Source organism: Podarcis raffonei, chromosome 8 (genome assembly GCF_027172205.1).
Source record: "Podarcis raffonei isolate rPodRaf1 chromosome 8, rPodRaf1.pri, whole genome shotgun sequence".
NCBI classification, from domain to species: domain Eukaryota; kingdom Metazoa; phylum Chordata; class Lepidosauria; order Squamata; family Lacertidae; genus Podarcis; species Podarcis raffonei.
Window position 1 is genome coordinate 58,799,726 of NC_070609.1, and position 23,640 is coordinate 58,823,365.

Genomic DNA, 23,640 nt, shown 5'->3' on the forward strand with positions numbered 1-23,640 from the left:
AGCTGAAGCCTGGATACACGGTGCGAGGCAGCGGTGCGGCAGGTGGCGGTGCTGCGGTGCTGTGTGTGGCAGTCAGCTCAGCGGGATCCCACCTTCGTCGCCAGTGAAATATACTCAGAGTCGCGAAGTGATTTCATGCTCTTTATTCAGCTCATAGTGGTGAGGAGGAATGAATGAAAGTCCCCTCAAAGTATCTGCTTTATATACATTATTTACACAATGGGCTGCACATGATTGGCTAATTCCGGAATTCTACTGTAAGCCAATCAGGTTGTGGATTCACTTCTATCTGGAGCATGATTGGGTAGTTCCTGCCAACCAATCATACTGCTGCATTGTTCTAGGACCAATCAGACTGCTGCATTCTGAATCCTATTGTTCTAGGACCAATCAGACTGCTGCCTTTTGGATCCTATTGTTCTAGGACCAATCAGACTGCTGCAGTTTGGATCCTATTCAACTCAGTACATAACATTTCCTCTGAGTACAGTAACTTCCCAGGTAAATACTTCTGGGTTAGCCAGAACATCTCAGCCTCCAGGATATCAGATGGAGGAGCTTTGGCCAAAAATACATTGTTGGGCCCTGAACGATGTTCTCTTCCACTGGAAGGTGTTACAATTTCCAGACTGATATGTTCACCATGTGCAGAAACTAGGACCTCCTTGACCAATACAGAGCCACAAAGATGACTTCTGAATCAGAGAAAAGGGAGGGAATGCCTACATCAGAGCTGATGGTCATTCCAGCTCCAAAACATCCAAATCCAATGCATCCTGTGGTCAGCAAGATCTGGTGAGGGCTGTTAGAGAATGCTTTACATGTATGGTGCAGACATGACCTATATCTCCAAAAGGGGGCTCACAAAGATATTGTTTCCTACACAAAGGCAGGAAGGCCCGATCCCTTCCTCTTAGCAATTAGGATTTTTATTTTGAGTCCAAGCCAAGAGGAGACAGTATCCTGGGTGCTGACTAACCTCCAGATGCCTTTAGGAAAATACCTCCGTATTTAATTATCCTAGTCTTCTTCTAACAACATGCTGTGCTACAGATACATAAAGCATACATCTAAGACTTTATTAGGCTTTCCTCTCTCTTTTTCCTTCTCCCTAACCCTGCCAGCTGAATTCTCTGCACAAATATTTATGTGCTATTGGAGAACAATGCTACACTTTATGCTATCAATATTTTATTAGGCACCCATACTATTTGCTATTAATTCATCAAGTAGTCACATAACTTTTTGGCAGGGGGATATTTCCAATTAAAGCTGTTTTTAAGGTCTTTCTGTTAAAAAGGGTTTCAAAGTAGTGAAGGAAAGGAAACAGATTCAGGTACAGTGAAACTTATGTAAGAAAAAATATTTTGATAGCAATGCCACCACAATAGGATACTGAATGGAATGCAAAGACACGGTGGTTTGGTTGGGGATTTTGTTTAATGCCGATGCTGCTCTTTTCTGTTTAACTTGCGTATTCCCCTTGAGCACAAATTACAGGCTGCAAATGTGAAAATTATGGCTAAGACAGGGAACCTTATAAATTTTGCAGCTGAAACGGATGGAAATATTGTTATGCAAATATTGCAAGCTAAGATTATGCAGCTTTCCCATGAATTAACATCTAAAAGCATATATATATATATATATATATATATATATATATGCGCATGCATACAAATGCAAAAGCTGGAAGTAAATTATGAACGTGCAGTATATATTCCCTTTAATAGATAATGCATTATCGGCATTTCACAATCTCAGTATTTCAGTTTTCTCTCCTCGTTTTAATGAAATGGACGATATCCAAGACACGACACAAGATTAATTTAGGAAATTAATGATTAATCATTAGCAAAAGGAAATGCAGCATGATTAAAACTTGAGAAATTTAGTGTGCAAAGATCAAGTTGATCATGCCAGTGTGACTCCAGCAACCAATCCCAAACTCTTAATTGCTGAGAGTTCTGCAAACAACACCCCCCCCCCGACACACACATCAGCAGATCTAAGCACTCTAGTAGTTTCAAAAGGCAAGGGGTGGAAATACAGCACCACTGAACCACACTTTCCCCCCATAGAAAACCTGAACTGATGTTTGCTCCAATTCAGCTTCAAAGAGTGGGTTTTCTTGGGTAAAACTTGGGGCCAAAACTAACTAACAAACACACACACACACACACACACACACACACACACTATGCTCCAGCACAGAGCATTGGAGCATGGATCTCTAGCTGGAAAGAGTGGAGTAAAAGGTGAGTGTGGGTAAACCCTAGGTTTTTTCAGAAAACGAGAAAGGGCCCACAAAGTTCCCTGAAATGGGCACCTGTGTTGGGTCCCTGATCAGAAGCGAGTAGGTGGGTCAAAGGGTGGGTGGGGCAGAGGAGCCAGACTTGAAAGAATGGGACAGGGCTCTGCACATGCACAGGAACCCTGGAAACTCTAGAGCCGGCACCTAACTGTCAAAGCAAATTCGACAGGCACACATTGTGCAGTGATGCACAAGGTGGAGAGGCAAGGCAGTTTCTACAACAGCATACCATCATATAACTGATTAGGTCTAACTTTCAGTCATACTTTCTTGAAGATGTTAAAAAAAATACACTACAGTGCAACAAAGCTGAGGTCACCTTCAACAACTTGTACATAGAGATGAAAGCATAAAGCAGATCTTCATTAAAAATTAGCCCATTTTTTAAAGTTAATTCCCACCATGAATAAACACACTACATAAACAGCAACAACCGTCAAAGAAATAAAACATTCTTCTAAAATGCTTATTAATTATTAAGTAAATCTACATGGAAAGGCAATGGGGGAAGGAGAACAAGTGTCCTCTGAGGACTTTGAATTAGCCCCGCTTTCAAAGAATAACACACTTTGTAGCATAGGACTGAGAAAAGTCCCATATGATAGTATGGCTTTTTAATCAGATAAAGGATTACAAAATAAAAAAGAAAGGATGCAAATTCCCCTGATGTCTGGAAATAATAAAGCATGCACACGTATGAGCCACACATATTACTGTAAGATTTTATCCCACCAGGAACAAAATAAAGATAATTAAAACCAACAGGACCACCTAAACTACTGTACTTTCTGTCTCTGTATTTCAGGGCAGGATGAGCAATGAGAAACGGCTCGCCTGGTTTCCAAAAACAGCAGCAACAAAATTCATTTGGCAAGGCTACATAGTTGCACGTATAAAAAGGCCAGCTTACCTGTAGCCTGTCAACATGAACCTTTACTCCACCGACAACTCCCTTCTTGAAACTGGCCAGCATGTCAAGTATCGGATTGAATCTGCTTCCCCTGATAGGTGGAAAATGAAATGCATCAATAGGGCAAACTCTAACCATCTAGAAGTGATAGGAGTTTTTGCATCTGTTGAGGGCTTACCTTATATTGTCCTCCCGAATAAGCACAAGGAACAGGGGGCGGCCATGCATTTTCCAGTACTGTTTAATGAACTGCAAAGCATTCTGCATAAATACAAAAATAACAATAAATGAGAGGAGGGAGCAGAATGGTGCAACTAGAACACTTCAACTACAGGAAACTCATGAAATGTTCAAAACAGGTCAGGAAGATTTCATTTCATTTCATTTATTAAAAAATCATAAAAGCATTTCTGAACTGACCCAGTGTGGGGATTATTGCAAATGATTTTGCAACACAGAGGGTTTTACTACATGCAAATTGCCAGATCAAGCCATTCAAAAGCCCAAGGACCAAAAGCAAAAGAACATGACATTTGGTACATGTTGTTCCGAAGTTCCCAGAACAGTCCCTATGAACCAGCAGATGCTGATTGGGAGTCAACAAAATCTCTCATTGAAGAGCTGCATTTCAACTGCTGTTTCTCCCCATGGCCCAGCCAAGAAAGGTCTCTTTTAACAGGTGACCAGTTTTCTGTAACTGCCCCCTTGTTGCATCAGTCACACTTCTCCCTATCCATGAATGTATAACTCTGACGCCTACCTATGCAAGCATGTATTGTTACCAACTTCAATCAATTTAATATCCTCCATCCCCATATGGTGTCCAGCCTTCTCTCTCACAGCACAGAACACTGCAAATAATTCTGAATTTCACAAAGTGGGTAATAGTGGGTGACTACTCTGCAATACTTTCCAATGACTGCTGTAAAGTCATCCGGGTCATGTGGCCAGCATGACTAAGCCACTTCTGGCGAACCAGAGCAGCACACAGAAACGCCGTTTACCTTCCCGCCGGAGCGGTATCTATTTATCTACTTACACTCTGATGTGCTTTCGAACTGCTAGGTTGGCAGGAACAGGGACCGAGCAACGGGAACTCACCCCATCGCGGGGATTCGAACCACCGACCTTCTGATCGGCAAGCCCTAGGCTCAGTGGTTTAACCCACAGCACCACCCGTGTCCCTTTAATATTCTATTATAGCCCCTTTAATATTCTATTATAGCCCCTTTCTCAAGGCTGTCTATCCTCTGCCTTCATGTTTGCCCTAGATGTGTCATTTGAATTGCTGGAAAAGTTCTACATCTGCATAGGAAAAGGTATGCAAACCCCACTGATGTTCTTGTGCAACTCCAAATGCAGCAACATTCACTGTGCTGTGAACATGAGATCTGTGCACCCCCAATTCTGGCTTCCCCAGAATTAAGACAGTGAGGCTTAGTTTCAAGTAAGGAAACATGGAGTTGTAGCCTCAAAATGAAAACTGTGTTCCCTCCTTATCAGGGTTGTAGCCTAACGAGCCATTGCCTAAGTTTTAAAATGTAAAACATTTAATGGGCACCAGGTTTTACATGTGCACATTTACACCTACCTTAATGTCATCAATCAGCATCATCACATCCTGAGACATGAAGAAATCACTTAGATCAAAGATTATTGGGTAGCAAACAACAGTCTTGCCAAGGATTCGATAAATCTACCAAAAGGGAAAAACAAACATTTCCTTTAATACTGTATATAGGATGCTGTTAACCAAATCTTATGAAGAAGAAAAAAACCATATTCTGTTTTATAATTAAAACACGGCACTAAGATAAATCATGCAAATGAAGGAAGCTTTTATCTCCATTTTGAGTGTGGCATAAACTTTCATAGGCAAGTGCCTGACTTTATCATATGCATGAAAATTTTCAGGCGAGTAACCACAGAGGTGGCTTTTCCTTAAAGAATCTGGGCAAAGCCTTTGGTAGACTTAAGCCATGTGAATTGCTTTCAGAGTTTAGAGGATAATTCAATTTACACGCAGACCTCCTCCATTATTCACACTAACGAAAGCATGCAGAAGAGCCATTTCTTGCACGGACCTTTGATGTTCCAAGGCAGCCTACTGGTCGGTCAGGTCTTCCCGAGAGTCCCAGTTTGTCATTGACCCCCAGATGGAAGTAAGCCTGTAAAAACATCACAACGCACAAAGTCTAATGCACGAAACGCAGCTTGCATGCTGTTTGGGAGTATTTATTTGCTACTGGAATCCAACAGGCCTTTTTAAAGTTCTAGCTAGAAATAAAAGATTTCAAACTGGCTCCAATTTAACATAAATACTTTTTATTGATATGATAGTCCAAAAACACAGTCTAACATAAAAAATATTGGGGAATACTGGGCCATACAATGTTAACTTAAATTCCTCAATGGGCTTGCAAGAGGCCCGGGGGGGTGGAACCAGAAGAGTTGCACAGGTGGACTCATAGTAACTAAAGGAAGGGGTCGAATGGACCCTTATAGCCTAACAGGGTTTGGTTTTCCTAAAATAACATTAAAAATAAGAAATCACTGTTGCAAGTTTGTGCTGTTAAGATAGTCAGCTTGCAGCAGAATTAATCCCTGATGGAAAATTTTCTCCCAGGTGCAATGAGCACCTATACGGATCTGTAATACATGTGTCTGTGCACATGTGTGTGTGTTGTCGTTGTATACAAAGAAATGTAAAGGGTTGTCGTTGCAAAATGACAAAAAGCACCCCCTTCAGTATTCTTAAGGGATTGAAGTAACAACCAAATGATGCAGGTAATGATGCAGGTAAGTTGTTGGGGTTTGAAAAGAGCCCAGCCTTTTCAGTGGTGGCTTCCCACTTGTGAAATGCCCCCCCCCCCCCGGAGAGGCTTGCCTTGCGCCAGAATTACATATTTTTATGTGCCAGGCAAAATCATTTCTTTTTCAACAGGCCTTTGGCTTTTAATTATCTGTGGCTGCCTTGAGCAGGTAGGATGTTTTAATTCTGTCTTTTTAAAATAATATTGTCTTTTAGATTTGTCTTCGTTTTCTCTTACGACAATTTTAATGTGTTTGTTTGTGGATACGTTGTTTATATATTTGAGTGACCTTGGTGAAAAAGCGACCAACAATTTAAACTAAAAACAAACAAACAAATAAATGTCCCATTCATTTAAATAGAAGTAAAGCCTTGATAAGTTAAACACTCACTGAATTGTGTATGTGTGTGTGTGTGTGTGGTACTCATCAATATGGAGTACCACCAGCACCTCTCTTTTTTTTTGCCCTCACGGCACTTTTATCACTATATGAGTACCAACACCTCATTTATTTTACCAAAAAGGGAGCACTGGTTGAATAGATGTATAAATGGTTGAATATATACATAAATTGTTGACATATATTTCAAGCAGCTGCTGGGGTAAATGGCAGCCCCCTTAGCTTGGGAAGCAGGGTCTTAGCTGGGATGGGTCGGTGTGGTTTCTGGAATGACTAATCCTTAGGTCTTACGATTAGATGCTCCTTCAGGCTAAAAGAGGATATTTATGGTCTCTGAGAGAAGAGATGACAAGTGAATGTGAACAGGAGAGGGAAATGATCTGGAACACCCAAAAAAAAAAAAAAATCTCACCAGTTAGTACTTTTTGCACACAAGATAGCTTCACTGAACACATTAACTCTTAGGGCCCTTGCCAAGGCAATCCATCTGCTGCTTTCTGAGCCAAGTAGACTACAGGGAGCATGGTCAATGGTTCTGCAGCAGAGTGACCTTTTTAGAAATTAAAGGTCATCTCGTTACAGAATATCTAGGGAAAGAACACCCTCTTTCCCACTAGGAGCGTGTGGGAAGAAAAGTGAGCACAAGAAAGGATTTCAGAGAGAGTGGCCCCTTGTCTTTTTAAGAGTGGTTAGAATGAAACTTGGAAGATACCAGACAGAAGAAAGAAATTTTTGTGCGCCCCCCCCCTCGGTTAAAATAAAAATCCTGTCCATTACTAAATAGTGAAGCTTTATCATCACCATTATGAAACTTATGGACAAACAATACTGATAAGAACGCTTCATTATTCAACAAAGATTACCTGAATAACATTATTCAATACAATGAACTTGAGATTACAACAGCACCAGGAGCATTTCTTGCTCTTAAATACAAGTACTGAACACATATTAGAGATTTCCTAGATACCAAAGAAAGTACATCATCTACTGCATCTCACCATGATTCATTCCCACCTTATTTCTAAAGTTATTCCCAGTTTTGTAATTAAGTGTGTGTTTACTGAACAACACCATACATATTTCGGAGAGTTTCAGGTATCGCTGGAATGGAACAGACACCAGATGATTCATCACAACATAGGAAGAATATTTAGTAAGCAAAGAAACAAGAGGTCTTACTTTCACAAGCTCCTGTTGTGGCCATATCTGGATGGGTTCAACCTGCTGAGGAGTCTGTGTCTGGATTCCGTATGTGTTCAAGAAAACCTGCAGGCTTTTTTTTAAAAAAAAATGGAAATCACAAGGAATTAGAATGCAGCAGAACTGGAGCCTCCTATTAAATATGGATCTTGGTAGCAACTGGCTTTGAAAGAAATACTGGATTTCACACCTAGAATGCAATCCACCCCACAGAGGCTGCAAGACTGTGATGAGACTGTTAGAAATAGGATGTCTTAGTGTGTCAGAACATGTGCTAAAGCCAGCAAGCCAGCAAATGTGTGTTTGGCAATACCTATTTCTCAAAATGTCTCCTTAAAGAATTAAACTATCGTAGGCAACCAGAGCCAAGCTGGGACCGCATGGGATAGTTGCTACCAAAATCCATCATTTCCTGGAGCTGGGGAACTTAAACTGGAGTTGGGGAGGGGTGTCTACAAAAAAAATAAATGAGCCCAAGGACACATTTGGAAATCTAATAAACAGTTGTGGGTATCACAAACTACCCATTTCACAGAAGAAAAACTGGGAATCCTCAGCACTAACCCCCTACAAGCAAAACAACTGCATCCAATCAGAACAAGTGAAACAGAGGCAAACAGCTCCTCCCCTGAAAAAATCTTAGGCACCCCTGCATCACACCACCAGAAAGCAAAAAATATATTTTTTAAATTAGCAAACAGGTGAGACAGGGACCATTAGAGAGTTGGGCATCTCAGGGCACGTTGGGGACTCAGCATTAGAACAGGAGATTTGAGCTGGATCCTGAAATTCAGCACACAGAAATTGCTGCTCTTTTGATCAAGAAAAGGCACCAAACCACGTTCCTAATATGTATATCAAGTCTGGTCAGTCCAGGGGATTCATACTGCCCAATAGTCTGCAGATTGTTCTTATAAGAATACTGCACACTGTTTTGCCTGAAAACAGCTCTGAGGCTTGAGCATTCACAATCTCATGTAGTCCATCAAAACAGTTCTAAGTCTCAAATCACAAAGTTTCCGGTTCAGTCACGCAAGTCTCCAAATAATACATTCAAATCCAAGCACTGAGGCTCAGATCACTTATCTGAATGGCTTACCGTTGGCTTTCAGCAATCAACGCGACTTGGACCACCAGGTCATTTTCGAGAGGACCCTTAAAACGCAAGAGTAAAACCAACATTTTTATTGGTGGAATGTGCTGGCTGATTGTGAGCCACAATGAGATACAAGGACAACATGAACAATAACCATTCATTAATATGATTGACATCGTCTGGCCGCATTGCTGCTTTCCCTCGCTCTTTATTGCCCACTAATCAATTTGACGGTGCAGACAGGGAAATGGAGCACCCGGGAGGTAGCACACATAAATCTCAATGCCACCTGAGGAGCTGAATTGTCAATGCACTTTTGAGTGATGCAATAGTGGGATGTTAAGGACAGGTTCCTTCATTTATTTATTTTTTACTATTTTTGCATCAAAAGTGAAGGGAGGGAAGAAAATCAACAGCATTTGATTTATTAGGCATACTTTGCATCATTAGCAAAACAAAACAAAACCTTCATGTATTTTGCCAAGAACTGCAAGTCTATTGATGATTTTCCAGCACCAATGCTGCTTTCATCTGCTGTACACACTCCTCATAGCAAAAAATGTACATTGACAGTATATAGAGAGCTCCTCTACCTAAGATGGGAGCGTGATGACCCCCCCCCCCCGTACATTCCTTGGAGTACGCAGATCAGATCTCTACAAAGGTCTGGTTGAGTGTCCATTTCTACATCCGAACATATGCCAATCTCTGAGGTGAGGCATGTGTGCAAATAGGTTATATCACTAATTATTTAAGTTTCCCTCCCCATATTCTTAAATAACATAAGTTAAAGAAACCTTATTACAGGGGTCCCCAACCTGTGCCCCGCAAGCTGCCCAGAAACTGATCCTTTTAGTTTATTCTCACTTGTAATATTTTATTTCCAGATGTTTATAGAGGTTTGGTTTTATTTGATTTATTATATTTCCATGCCACTTTTCATTCCTGTGTAATGCCCTCCCATCAGATGTCAAGGAGATAAAGAACTACACAATGTTAGAAGGCAGCCCTGTATCGGGAAGTTTTTAACATTTGACATTTTATTATATTTTTATATTCTGCTGGAAGCTGCCCAGAGTGGCTGGGCAGTGTATAAATAATAAAATTCTTATTCTTATTCTTAAATGAATTGCAAAGTGACTTACAAAAACAAAACAAAAAATAACATTATAGAACATAACAGAGCATCACAAATACAGCATAAATCATATAGATGAATTAACAAATCAACAGCAAAACGATTATAAAGCATCAGTAAAACAATAACAGTAAAATGCTATTAACAAAATAACTAAAAAGGCAAAACAGCACAATTACTACGAAAATAATATATTATAGCATTCATAAAGTATTGCATCATTCATAATCTATGAAATATTAACAACATTAACAAAATAGCAACCAGAAATAAGCAAAGCAGAAAACAAACTGTTGAATTCACATGCACTCTCTCTCCACCCCCATGACTCATAATATTTCACTCCATTCAGCTCCTTATTATACACATAGACATAATGCCCATGGCAGTAATGCCCTTCTGAAGGTTTCTTGGGCTGGAGTTGGGGCAGCACAGGTCATCCCATGATGACAGACAATGTCTCTCGCCCCTCACAGTTCTTCCTCTGGAAGAAGTTCTTAGGAAGGTGGGGCAAGGGAGGCGGAAAAAGTCAGCACAAAGTCTCTCTCCCCTCACAGAGGGTACTTTGTTTAACCATTGACCGTGCTTTACAATGTAAACTCTCTTTGAATTTTTGTAGCTGGTTTTTATGAATAATACTTATTTTGATGCGAATATGGGTCCTTTAGTTTAGCTGTGTCTTACAGAAATTCTCTGTATTTTTGTATTTTTTTTCTTTGACATGTCTTCCGCTATGTTGTAACACTGCTTAGAGATCTGTTTAAATATAAGTGGCATATAAATTGTCCGTATAAATTAAAAATCAATAATTGGATGGCAATAAAAGAAGCTTAAGAGAAAAGAAAATAATTTCCTCTTTTTTTAGCATGAAGGGTTTTACATTGGCTAGCTATAACTTATTGTGATGACACTACTTAGATGTGTGGGGTTTTTTTTAAGTAGTATATATATTTTTCTAAATCAAAATAAATACATAAATAAAACTATACACAATGCATTTCACTTGTACTACACCTGCTTACCACAGATTGTGGTTTGTTTTAGGTGAAAATCATAGTTGCCATACACCGTTGGAAAAAATGGCTGCAATCCATTCCATGATCAGAGGTGCCTGATGTTAATTGAGGTGTACATTTTGTAATGCGGTGGGATGCAAACACTGCTGTTCTCTTTTAATAAATGCAGGGTGCATTGCTGCAAGTTCAGTTAGCCAGAGCTCCCTGCTTTAAGAAAATCAGCTTCCCTGGGGATAGCTTGCTATAGCAGATGTTGCCAATTCCATGTGAGGTTTGCCCTTCTAATGGATCCTAATGTAACTGTGGAGGAATATGCAAGCTAGTTTTTTTCTGCATGTTTCTGCATTAGCCCACTACTCTTGCAAAGAAGCTGAGCATCACCCTGTCATGTAGCTGTTAAAGGCGTGGGATCCTCTTGCCTAGAAATGAATTGACAACCTTGCTCATAAAGGCCCTGGATTTAGGTGTGTAACTACTTTCAGCTACTCCGAGGAAACAGCTGCAGTCTGTGAGATGGGAGAATACAAGAGCAGAATACTGAAGTCCCATCTACCTGAACACTGGGGGTGATTAAATTCCAGTCAGGCAGCTCTGTGTCAGACAAAACAGCATACAGTGCAGTCAGGAAAATCACGGATACTGGTGGACTTCTGCAGTGGGCCATTTCCAGCTGTTATTAAGGAGATTCAGTTTTGATCTGCCTGGCATGACACCATGGTTGCAAGCCTTTTATTCTATTTTTTTAATGACCACTCAACAACAGACTTTACAGTGGGATTCTGGATGTTGCTATTCACTACACCAGATTCCGGGTGGGTGGGGGAGGGACGGGACAAAGTGTGTGCCGCTTTCAGAAAGATGGAGAAATGTAGGGACACAAAAACTGGAATCATAATTAAATGTGTGCCCTTGTTTTTGATGGCATTTTTTTCTCCTGTTTGGACAAATATAGTCATTTGGGAAGGTGGCCTTGATAAGAATTTTGTACTTCAGATAACAATCAGGGTTGCAGGGGAGAGAGGAGGTTTTTCACAAATAGCGAGAAGTAGGAAGATTCTTATTTGCAATCAAGAAAAGCAGCTGCTCTGGTCTGATATTTTGCATTTTATTTCCCAAAGAAATATATACATATATATATATAAGCAAAAGAATTTCGGTACACAAGTTTAATGGACAAATACTGTCGAGAATAAAAATCTGGTTGCGGTTTTGCCTGATAATAAATGGCTGCTGCTTTTATTTCTCATTTAAATCTTTTTGCTAGTGAGCAGGATTTCATGGATAGCTGCACTTGATGAAGTGCTTTATCAACAAGGAGCTGCAATCTTTTCTCTAGGTGACTTGATGCTTCAGTCATTTTTATTTTAGAGTGCCTGGCTGTGAGAAAAGTCAGTCTGGGAAGTGGGGAGGACTCTGCAAACAACTCTGTTTGGTGCTTAAAACTGGAATGCTGCTTCTTATTATTACCCCAAAAGCAAAAGCAACTCTTTGAAAGATAAAGACGGTGAGAGATCAGACATCTGAAAAAGGCATATTTATTCATCATGATTTATTCATTACTTTTTTAAAAAACTGGATTAGGCATACATAGTTGTGTCCACAGGAAGGAAGGAAGGAAGGAAGGAAGGAAGGAAGGAAGGAAGGAAGGTTGGTTGAGGGACATTTCTGGAAAGCCACTTGAACTTATGTGGACCCAGAATGAAACTTGGTTCATCCAGAAACATGGAATCTAATCTACTCCAAAACAGGAGAATCAAGTCAGACAGAGACGAATCCTAATCAGGCCTCCCTGCTCTTAGCCACTCTCTAGGGGGCACAACTTACAGAAACTTCTCCAGTCGCAGGACCGTTTCAGGTGTAAAGTGCCCCAAGATGTCTCTACTTAGAAGAGCACAGCTTACTCTTACGTTTTTCAAGGCCAGGGCCTCTGCCTACTGCAGGATGTTGAACCAGCAAATGCTGACAATCAAGCAAAACTTTCAGAAGAAATATAACTTATCATCAAAAAATACCTCCCTTGGAATTGCTACAGAGGAAGGCAAACACACTTATGCCACCCACAACTCCGATGGAATTTCCGAAAGACGGATCTTAGCAAATACAGATCTCTCTCTCTCTGTCTGTCTCTCTCTCTGTGTGTGTGTGTCTGTGTGTGTGTGTGTGTGTGTGTATGGCAGCCCTAAATCAGAAGCCACCGCACAAATGCCTTCTTTGCTCTGTCAGTCAATAGCCACCTGAGATTAACAGCAATTTCCTATAGTGCTGGATGGAGAACCTGTGGCCCTCCAGATGTTGTTACACTCCAATTCCCATTAGCCCCAACCAGCGCAGCCAATAGTAAGGGGTGTTGGGGATTTTTAGTCCAACAATATCTGAAGGATCACAAGTTCTCTAAACCCAAAGTGTTGCAAGTCACCTGACAGTGCCAAGCCAACCATTAACAACCCCCTTAACATCTCCCACTGAATATTGACCAGATGCCATTCAATAGACTAGTACAGGTATAGCCCAGTCACTGCACCTCCGCCTTGTGCTATTTTCATTCTATGGTATCACAGAGTAAAACAATAATAATTTTTTTAAAAAAATTCTTAAAATGACATTATGGTGACTTTACATGATGTCACAAGCCCAGATGTATCAGAGAAAAATGTCTTTAAAGCACTGTGAAACTCTATAATTTCAATAGACATACAGAATGAATGCTGAGTTGACACAGCTCTATGCTGGGGTGGTTTTCCAACGGTGCTTGGTCGGTGTTCTAGCACATTCAAAACCTGTCACTTTGCTGCACTGAATTCTAGAGCCCTCCATAGGCTTTGATGGCTTAGCTTTAGCTGTAATAACTGCTAATGCACTCCAGAGAGATAATGCTGCATTTAAAGGCAATCCATTATAAATCACTCAGCAAGGCCTTATTTCCTGTACAGGATAATGTGGACACATAACCCACAAGGAGTCTTAAGGAGAAAGATCTACAATCACAGTTTCAGAATCCTTAAACATGGCACATCTAATTTTATACAACATTCAAGGGAATTTGTGTGTTTGTGTGTATCTGAAATATCTTGAGTTTTTCGTTCCCCATATAAGCATAATTTGTGCTCGTTAGGCTTTGTTTGTAAATCCTGGTACTTTCATTAGAACTGAATATTTTTCAGTACATTAAGAATTCTTTAAAAGGAGTACGGAGACAAAGTTTTTATAACATGAGTTAAAATAAGCCACTGTGGCCACATTAGAATATGATCTAAGCAGCATTACAAGTGTTAATACAGGCTTGAAAATAAAGCTTTATTGTTATCTTATACTGCAAGAGACCTGCTGAGGATGGAACCAGGCAGTGTGCACTGCCTGTGGTTTCAAGCTCCATCTACATTTGCTAACGCGGACAAATTTTATACCACCTTAGCTAGCTGTCCCCCAAGAAAACCTGGGATTTGTAGTTTGGTGAGGTGCCAATAATTTTGTTGAAGATTCCTAAAATACACACTCTGAGCTACAATTCTCAGAAAATCCTGGTGAGTGTGTGTGATTGGTGTGTGACCTTAATCAACAGAGCTGAGTTGAATCAAAAAGGGCTAAAAGCTATGAAAATCATTCAGAACTCTCTCAGGATCTGATCATGTATACAGGATCCATACCTTTTCTAAAGGTGGTGGAGTAAAGGTCAACGTGCAACTGTCTGGGTGATCAGCAACAATCCCTAAGTTTGATCAAAGAACTTAGATACTTTCAATACTAAATCCATTCCCCAGCCTCTGTCCCTGGGTGTAATACACTATAATACCCAATGATGCACACACACCTGCTACATCATCACATTGTTCAGGAACATGTAACACTCCTTCCCCACAAAGCAGAAGTGGGAATTCTTCATGGTGGCATGTTTACTGCATGAACCCCAAACCACATGGTGACACAGGCTAATGAACATGCCTGTGAATGTCATATTAACATGGCTAGAAAAATGGTGTGGTCAGTTTCAACTTAGCAATTTTGTTTTTACAATTTTTAAAATTATGATTTCAGTCATATTTATAAGCTGCCTCTAATGGTATGAAGAAGTGGGGCAATTGTGGGTTTAATTCAGAGGCAGGACTGCAACATATGGAGGGTGACAGGCTCCACGCCCCAGGTTTAAATAACTAAACCAGCCCACGGAGGGATTTGACAAATCCTAAATATGCAGAACAATCTTCCACCTTCACCACCATCACTAATCTAAGGAATATTTGGCAGCATCAGATATAGCAATGGAAGACTGCAGCTCAAACACACAGGTTGTAAAGCAAGGTTAAATGCAAATGAACTTTTAATAAATGCCTGATGAATCCATTGTGGAGGGAAGGAAGGAACCTTTTATGACTTATTTATTGGATTTGCGATTCTGTCTGCTTTATGACTGAAGGGGAAATGCTTGAATAAAGATATTTTATGGTGCTGGCTGGAAGAAACAAATCAGCATGTGCCTTCTTTGTTTTTATGGTGATATAATGCCATGATGCACTCCCAAAAGACCAGATGCACAAAGGGAACGGCCACAACCCAACCTCAATCAAGCCTGTATGGGCTTAAAGGCAAGTCCATGTGCTGTAGGGTCAGAATTACCAATTTTTGCTCCAAGGTAACCCACATTTTGCACCAAGAAAAGTCAGATTTTGCCCCATATCAATTTTATATATATATATATTCATAGCCACAGGGAAAGCAAAACATGGTCTGAAGTTGGTTTACAATCCTGGTTTAGAGGGCAAGTGCCCTTTATTTTTGTCAGTTCTGATATAATGGGAAAGTATGGTTCACTGCAATCCAGAAGTAATTGATTAATTGCAGGAGGGAGCGTGTGAGCTCAAGGCACACAACATTAACCCTTGCTTTGGCATTTGATGAGAGACCCCATTGAATAGGATAGGAGGTGGCATGAGGCAAGGCAGAACTGCCACAAAATGCCTCCTTCTCTCTTCCACCAGAACCCCTGCTGGACTTTATGAAGTATGATTTGGCAAGGATCCTACCCGTTATTTTAGCAGAGTGTTTAATGCCAGAGTGTTTGATCACTCTGATGCTCAGTTTACTGGGGAATTTTCTGTTTTGATGCTTTAGTGCAGCATCGTGGAAGCTTAAGCCTTCCAGACCAGCATTTTCCTGCATAGAGTCCTTCATGCTTAAATTCCAGCTTTTGGTGCCAGAAAAAGCTGCTTTTGATAGATTTGGATCCAAGATAACTGCTTATATAAAATGGTGCCAATTACTAGAAAAAGACTTTTGTAATGGCAATCTGTGTTACAACAAACCTCGAGTCTGATTAAATTGTTTTATTACTAATGAGAATAACTTCAATGAACCCCATTAATGAATGGGATTGCTTTTTTAAAAAGTGTTAAATTTGGGCTGATTGATTTTGCTTCCACAAGCCTATCTAACGTTATATACATTGAGATGACTAAATGGATTTTTTAATTTGCTTTTGAACAAAATGAGATGGTTTAATTTGATACATTTTGTAGAGGAAAAAGAAGAACGCACTTTTAAGAAGTGAAGTGGTGTTTGGGTTCTGAAGACATCATTATTAGGGGAAACGTTTTGTGTTCCAGTTTCAGATTCCATTTTTGGCCGGTTCTTTTAACACTTCAAACCAAACACAGACAGGAGCATCTGTAACTTTCATCTGTACACTATGACTATGCATACATTAGCAAACATTCAGATAAAGTATTTCAATAAATAAATAAATAAAAATAATGAAATGAAATGAGAGTTAGGGGTATCAGTGAAAGATGTCTGACATTTGTGTCATGAGGAAAAAAACAAAAATCAGACTTGACTTTATTTTCTGTACTGCAGTATACCTAGAACTATTACAATGTGAGCTGTGATCCAGATGGAACAGAACTGATGGATCCACAGTGAACTATCTCTGGGTAGGTGGAGGGGGGATTTGCTCTCCCTGCCCACCTGGTGTGACTGGTCCACCTTCAACATCCATATCTACTTACGGAGGGGAATAAGCAGGCTTTCCCTAGATTATAATGTTTTGCTGCACTGTTCTGTTTTTAATGGTATGTAGTCATTGTTTCTTTGCTTTATTTTGTGACAAGTATTTATATTTCGGTTCTACTGGCATAGGGTCTATGCACATTAAGAGGTATAAAATATAATAAATAAATAAATAAATAAATAAATAAATAAATAAATAAATAATAAAATTAACCTATAGCCACATGGTTCACATCATGGGCCTATTCACAGGGTCCCTCCCATTACACGCATATGGGGAGGGGCAGATACACTGAGCAGGTGGAGGGGCTGGCATGTGCTTAGTTGACTGATCTGACCCCTAGAGCGCCACTATGTTGGGGGGAAGGAGAGAGTCACTTCTTCAAGAAAGCTTTTCTGAAGACCTGGCTGATGCTACAACCTCAACTGCCCCAAAGTGAGAAAGAGCAAATACTCCGCTGAAAAAGTAAACCATGTGGTTATTTTTTCCCCCCAGCCAGCAGAGGAGAAACACACTGCAACAAACAGGTCCATGAAGTTAAAAGTGGCCATAACACCACCTCACCTTGCCATTTACTATCTGAAGTTATAGCTTGCTCTGTTCAGGCTGGTATACCATCCTATTAAAAATAAAATAAAGTTTCGGGCAGCCAGAAACTTTAACAAGCCACTCAAAATAAATGTCTACCCAGCACTCTCTCTGAGGATGCATAGAGTTCACTTACGCCATCTGAACTCTTAGTATTTGTTTCGTACAGAACAAACCCCAGCAGGGACTAATGCAATATTACTACTGCTGCAACATATTAATAAATGGCATGCCTCTCAACTGTATTTTTTTAAAAATCAGCTTATTAAACACACTCATACCTGATTTGAATATCTCATGCTAACGTTCCGTTGATCTTGGGGAGGTATGTAACGCTTCACTGGGTCGATATCTTTAACACTTACTAAACCGTCAACTGAAAGCAAACCACCAACAATTCATCATTTGTCTCTTTATAGCCCAAAGCATTTGTCATCATTATTACTCTGGAGCATGCAAGATTAAAAAAGCAATGGATTTAAAGTTTGGCATTTGAATAAATCCCCAGAAAAGCGATGAAATGTAGAAGCTGGTATTTCAATGGTTCAATGCATCTGAACATATTTTTCCAGAATGGGTTATCCATACATGGTGATTGTAGCAGGTTTTGTGAGTTACAGTGATCATGAATCCAGTTTCGGCTCATAGGGCTATCTACATGAAAGCTGCACAGGCTATCCATTCTGATAGAAATATTTTTGAATGTGTACAAAGACCTAGTTCAGAGATAATGATCTCAGGCCAATAAACCATGAACAAAACATGTGCTCACATACTCCTCCCACCATTCCATCTTCAGCACTGAAGGTGAAGCTTGTTCAAACCACAGTTTCCTGTTACATTTACACCAGGAAACTGTAGTTTAACCCCTGTTTACTCTGGCTTCATGTCCTGGTTAGGAAGCCTTGCTTAAACCATACTTTTGTATTTGGCTGTGAGAGGAAACAAGTCACACCACCAGTGTTGAAGCTAGGGATATGAGGGGTGAGGCAAGGAGAAACCAGGTGGGTGAATGGTTCATTCTCTACCCATTAAACTGATTAATCGTTGGCTCAAGAATATTCTATCTCAATTGGGCTAATGTGTTAAATCTGAACTGACTATCAGGTGACAAACACAGTCTGAAAGTTCTCATAGTCACACAAATGCAACTTTGGAGGCAGGCAGGGGCACATATCAAATCTGAGAAAACTCAAATTCTTCTACTTTTGCAGGTGTATACTTACCAAGCAGTTTTGCAATGATATAAAGCGACTGTCCCCAGAGAAAGAATTTTCCATCTCGTCCATGGTTGCTGGGAAATCGTTTCTGGCTGCCAGGATTTTTCTTTTCCAGTTCAACAAAGTCAGCTGGCACATAATAATATTTAGGTACAACAGGAAAGCCTGCGAAGTTTTAAAATATGTACTTAAAGACATGTAAAATTACATTATTACAAAGTGAAGAAATGTATCCCCCATGCACAACGTAAATGAAGTAAAAACTTGCTGATTGTCGTTCCTAGTTATAATTCGATGCCAGTCAGCTAAGAACACTTAACTGCTATCCTGAGCACAGGTTTATTTATGTCTCTCTTCTTGACTGAACAGATGCAGTGCCTATAAACTGGTTCCGAAAAAATAGTAATGTTTAACAGATGGGAGGGGGGGAAATCCCCTGCATTTCTTTAGAGGTACTATTGTTGCTCTTGTGCAACAGAAGAGAAAATATGTACAACTGCTATTGGTAAAGGAGTACAAAAGCTTCAGGCAAGAATAAAAATGAACCTAAGTCTTGGATTGAAAAAAGTAGAAGGCTGATGATAAGCAAAAATGTTTTCAGTCACTTCTGATGTATTTATCAGTGAAAGAGAAAATACATGAACTAGCTGTGGATTCTTGCATTTAAGCCACTGTCCTCTACAATAAGGCTATACACCTTAGTAGGGGGGAATTGCAAACACATCTATTTTACAGATGCAGCAAGGTAAGTGTATGACCGCCTCACATCTAGTTTCACCCTAGAACTTCTGTGTAAATTGAGCATGTGAATACAGCACAAAGTAATCCCAATCAAAAATACTGTTTGGAGTCTTTAACAGATGAACATGATCTTAAACTGAAACTTCTTTAAAATAGGGAGTCCCCCCCCCCAAAAAAAAAGGTTTTGCCCTCATTAACTGCACTTCAACAGTTATTAATCAGAATATTGATTATACTGTACAGGGTGAGTGAGGACATGTGTGTGTATTTAATGAAATCAAATACGACCACACACACACACACACACACACACACACACACACACACAAACTGCAATGGAAGTTAAATGCTATGTCAGTAGGGGTGCTATGTATGAGATTATAAGCAAAATTTTTGTTCAGTAAGTGATAGATCTTCCATAATTTATGTAATAAGAAATGGGAAGGAGCAACATCTCAGGCATTCTTCCCAAATTGTTTAAGTTGCAGGAGGCAGCTGAGATAAGCATACGGTGCAATCCAAAGTCTGGAGAAAGCAATCACTGCCCTTTTCTGAGCTGCAAAGAATACTGAATGGGTATCCCATATGCCTCCTCTGGATTTTATTTACTGTATCTAGGAACTGAAACTACCTTTTCACGTTTTCAGGTTGGAAAGGGTTAGAAGGCAGGAAGTGCCAAAAAAGGGAGCGAGAAACAACTACATAGAGAAAGGGAAGGGAGCAACTATTGCCATGCCTAGTTTAATGTGTGGTCTCTCCATCCTCTGATGTACCAAACTGCAACCAGTGTATCATATTCATGGCTAACCACCTCTATTGACAGCAGGAATTAAAACACATATATTATGGAAAGCTTTTCCATGCTTAAAATAATATTTTTTTTAAAATGGATCACATGCTTAGGCTTTTCTAATTACTAGCTATAAGGTCTCTCATGCAACTGAGTAAATAACAGCAGGAGTGGGGGTGGGAAATGATTCTAGCACAAACCTAACATTTAACCTATCAGCGTTTCTTTCACCAGTTAATGAACTCCATTTTATGATGAGCCATATTTTACTGGAGAAATGAATCACGTTTTATGTTCACAGTTGGCCTGGAGCTCTGCTTTTGTAAGAACATAGGCTTATTCTCTGGGATTTGATCTGCACTTGCTACAGTTCCACGCTGTAGGGCCACCCCCATCATTTGCATTTGCAAAAGTTCAGATTTCTCCAGTGTCACTGCTGCACCGTACCTTCTGCTGATTGCTGTAGCAATGGATCCAGAAGCTCTTGATATTCTTTGACTTGCTCAGTGTTACCCTTGAAGACTCCTAAAAGCAATTCCAGGAACAATTAAGGAAAGATAGTGCTTATGATAAGTGTCAGTATCACTTCATATATTTTGCGCCATGATGGTTGGACGGGAAGGCCATTTTTGAAGTGCTCTTGTGAGCAATAATGGGGTCATTCAAATGGGAACTAGTATCAGGGAGCCTTGGGCTCATGTGGGGCCTCCTGCCTTGCTCAATTAGTGATTTCCACCCTGCAAAACATAGTTTGCCATTTTATCCAACCCAGCAAGCTGTGGTCTAGTTCAAACACCATTAGATGTTAAACCATGGTTTAGGGCTTCCATGCGACTACTGACTATGTTTTGTGCTTGCTTGCAAGTTAGGATCAAATTCTGGCAATCCAGTCAAGAGCAAAACATAGTGCAGGCAAATCGGCAAAGTGTGAACTGCTGCAAGCAAATGTCAACACATGAGAGGAGGAAGGAATGGGAGATTATGAATTTCAAACTCTTCAGTGCTTGAACAATCCCAGTGAATTACAAAATCTGTTCCCTTTGCATGCTCTTCTCAATCCAGCTACCACAAAAGTCCACAAAGTCACTTTTTCATGTGTTGCATTCATCCCCACTACTTTAGTGTCTCTTTGCTGAAAATAAATTCCCCTCTCAGGTAGAGGTAATGCAGTGGCAAATTGACTTCCTACATGCTCTTAGGATCACAGTGTTGAGCCGTGATCAGTGTGGATTTTCAATTGGTGACATTTGTCTGTAATTCACACTTCTTGGCTGTTCCATTTCCCCCTTTCCTAGAAACTATACTGCATATACAATTCCAGATTTTATATTTCCTTTAAGACCAAGGCTGCAAAGCAAAAAAATTTTTTATTTTGAACTAGATGAAGTTTCAGCTAGAATTATTTTTACCAGTAGTTATTCTCACCATTTTTTTTACAGTGCTGTGGCTTTAGGCCCTGCCTCCATAAATGAAAATCCTAATGGCAGATACAAAGGAATTTTCTTACTCGGTCAAACAAAAAGATCCATCTAGCCCAGCATTGTTTCTAGTATGGACAGCCAGATGCCTCTATACATCAACAGGAGCAACATCTGGTATACTGCCTATATACAGGCATGCTCCATTTAGCCATAATGGCTAATAGTAATTGATAGACTGATCCTTCATGGAGTTGCCATCACCAAACCTAAGGCACTCTATCAAGCAGCCATTACATTACATTACATCAGGCTGAAAAGGTAGGTGGAAAGAGAAGGGATGCAGCATCATTCCATGGACACAGCTGAGAGACCAGCAACTTTTGGCTTCTCCTCTTTTTGAACATCCCTACACCATCCGGTCATTAGAAGAACTAGTAACAAAGAACCTGTATCTGAGTTTGCTTATTTCCTCCTCCCTCCCTATTAATTTCCTTTTCGCCCTCCCTTTTTCGATTGTATACCCAGTGTTGTAAACTGTTATATTAACCTTTTTTCTGAAGCATGGGAGAAGAATTGTTAAAATTAATACATAATAAATAAATACTACAGTGAAGTCAAAGTGTGACACATGGTGAACTGTAAAGGTGAAACACACAGTAGGTTTTTAATTAAAAGTTTGAAATTTCACTACTGCCATTACTACCATTATATAAGGTGCTGCGCATAATGGATTCTATTCTGTGCCTATCCAGAGGGCTCAAATTCATAGTCTTCTCTGATTTTTAATTTTCTTCACTTTGCTAATTATTCAACATGCAAATGCCTCTTTCAATGGATACAAACTGGATTACTGTCCTGGAAAGCTACATTAAAAAAAAAAAAAAGCTGCTCTTGTACAGTGGCTAGGAGTATTAAATCTGAGCCAGGAAGTACTGATTCAAATTTCACTTAAACCATGAACTCAGCTAGGAGACTTCTGGCAAATCACCATCTCTGCAAGCTTCCCACATGTAAAATGGGGATTATAATACCCACTTACCTTACACAGGTTTTATAAAAGATTTATGACACATATATGCTGTCATTAATCATTCAAAAGGTGCTAACTACATGCCAGGCTTCACAAGGCTTTAGCTAGGAATTCTCTTTTTGCATATTTCCAATGCTGCATGAATATTGAGAAAAAATGCAACATTGTATGTTCGCTACAGAACACATTGGAACTTAGGTTTCAGAAGGGAGTTTTTCCCAGTCCTTCATAGAGATGCCAGGGATTTAACCTGGTCCCTTCTGTATGCAAAGCATGTGCTGTTTCACTAAGTTACATCCTGATCTGGAAACTCTAATGTCCATGAACTTACAGGAGAAAATGGAATCCATGCTCTTTTGCTGCAGAAACTCCAAATGGAGAATTATGATAATTTGCTCATCTCTTAACTTCGCAGATTGAGGGCAAAGAGCCCCAGGAGAGACTTACGCATGATAAATACAAAGAAAACCCCACAAGCTCACGGCTAAGATGAAATCAAACTATCTAAGGAACCTGCATGCCAGCATTCTCTCCTCATTCTCTCGTTTTAATTTAATTGTTTAATCTCACAAAATGGGACACGATAAAGAGTTTTATAAAATTATGAATGGTGTGCAATGGGAATGGTATGGAATGACCGGATGGCTAAAAAATGTTTCATTCTTTCAGATAACAACTAATGCTTTTAGAGTCTCCCAATGAAACTGATGGCTTGTAAGAAAGTATTTTGTCAGTTTGACAAGAGAAACTATTTCAAACAATGCGTAATTGACTTGTGGGAAATGTGATGACTACAATTAGCTTAGGTGGCTTTTAAAAATGGATAAGAAAATGGGCGGTCCATTAACAGCTACCAGGTATGGAAGCAAAACGGAGGCTTCACATTCAGAGGCCATGTGTCAGCTGAATGTCAGCTGCTGGGGATAAAGACCCAGGGAAGGTGAATGCTTTCGTGCCCT

At 39.9% G+C, this 23,640-nt stretch overlaps 1 protein-coding gene across 7 annotated transcripts in view; it reads right to left on the reverse strand.

Moving 5' to 3' along the window:
• PHKB (phosphorylase kinase regulatory subunit beta) overlaps nucleotides 1–23,640 on the reverse strand; it is a 142,291-nt gene that overhangs the window by 37,595 nt on the left and 81,056 nt on the right. For all 7 annotated transcript variants that reach the window (XM_053400230.1, XM_053400233.1, XM_053400232.1 and 4 more), the window contains 9 exons: nucleotides 20,678–20,755; nucleotides 18,706–18,864; nucleotides 17,761–17,855; nucleotides 8,740–8,795; nucleotides 7,620–7,713; nucleotides 5,309–5,392; nucleotides 4,816–4,920; nucleotides 3,403–3,485; nucleotides 3,225–3,315 (listed from right to left, as the gene is read on the reverse strand). In XM_053400230.1, the coding sequence (XP_053256205.1) occupies nucleotides 3,225–3,315; nucleotides 3,403–3,485; nucleotides 4,816–4,920; nucleotides 5,309–5,392; nucleotides 7,620–7,713; nucleotides 8,740–8,795; nucleotides 17,761–17,855; nucleotides 18,706–18,864; nucleotides 20,678–20,755 (845 nt within the window). The remainder of the gene's footprint in view (nucleotides 1–3,224; nucleotides 3,316–3,402; nucleotides 3,486–4,815; nucleotides 4,921–5,308; nucleotides 5,393–7,619; nucleotides 7,714–8,739; nucleotides 8,796–17,760; nucleotides 17,856–18,705; nucleotides 18,865–20,677; nucleotides 20,756–23,640) is intronic.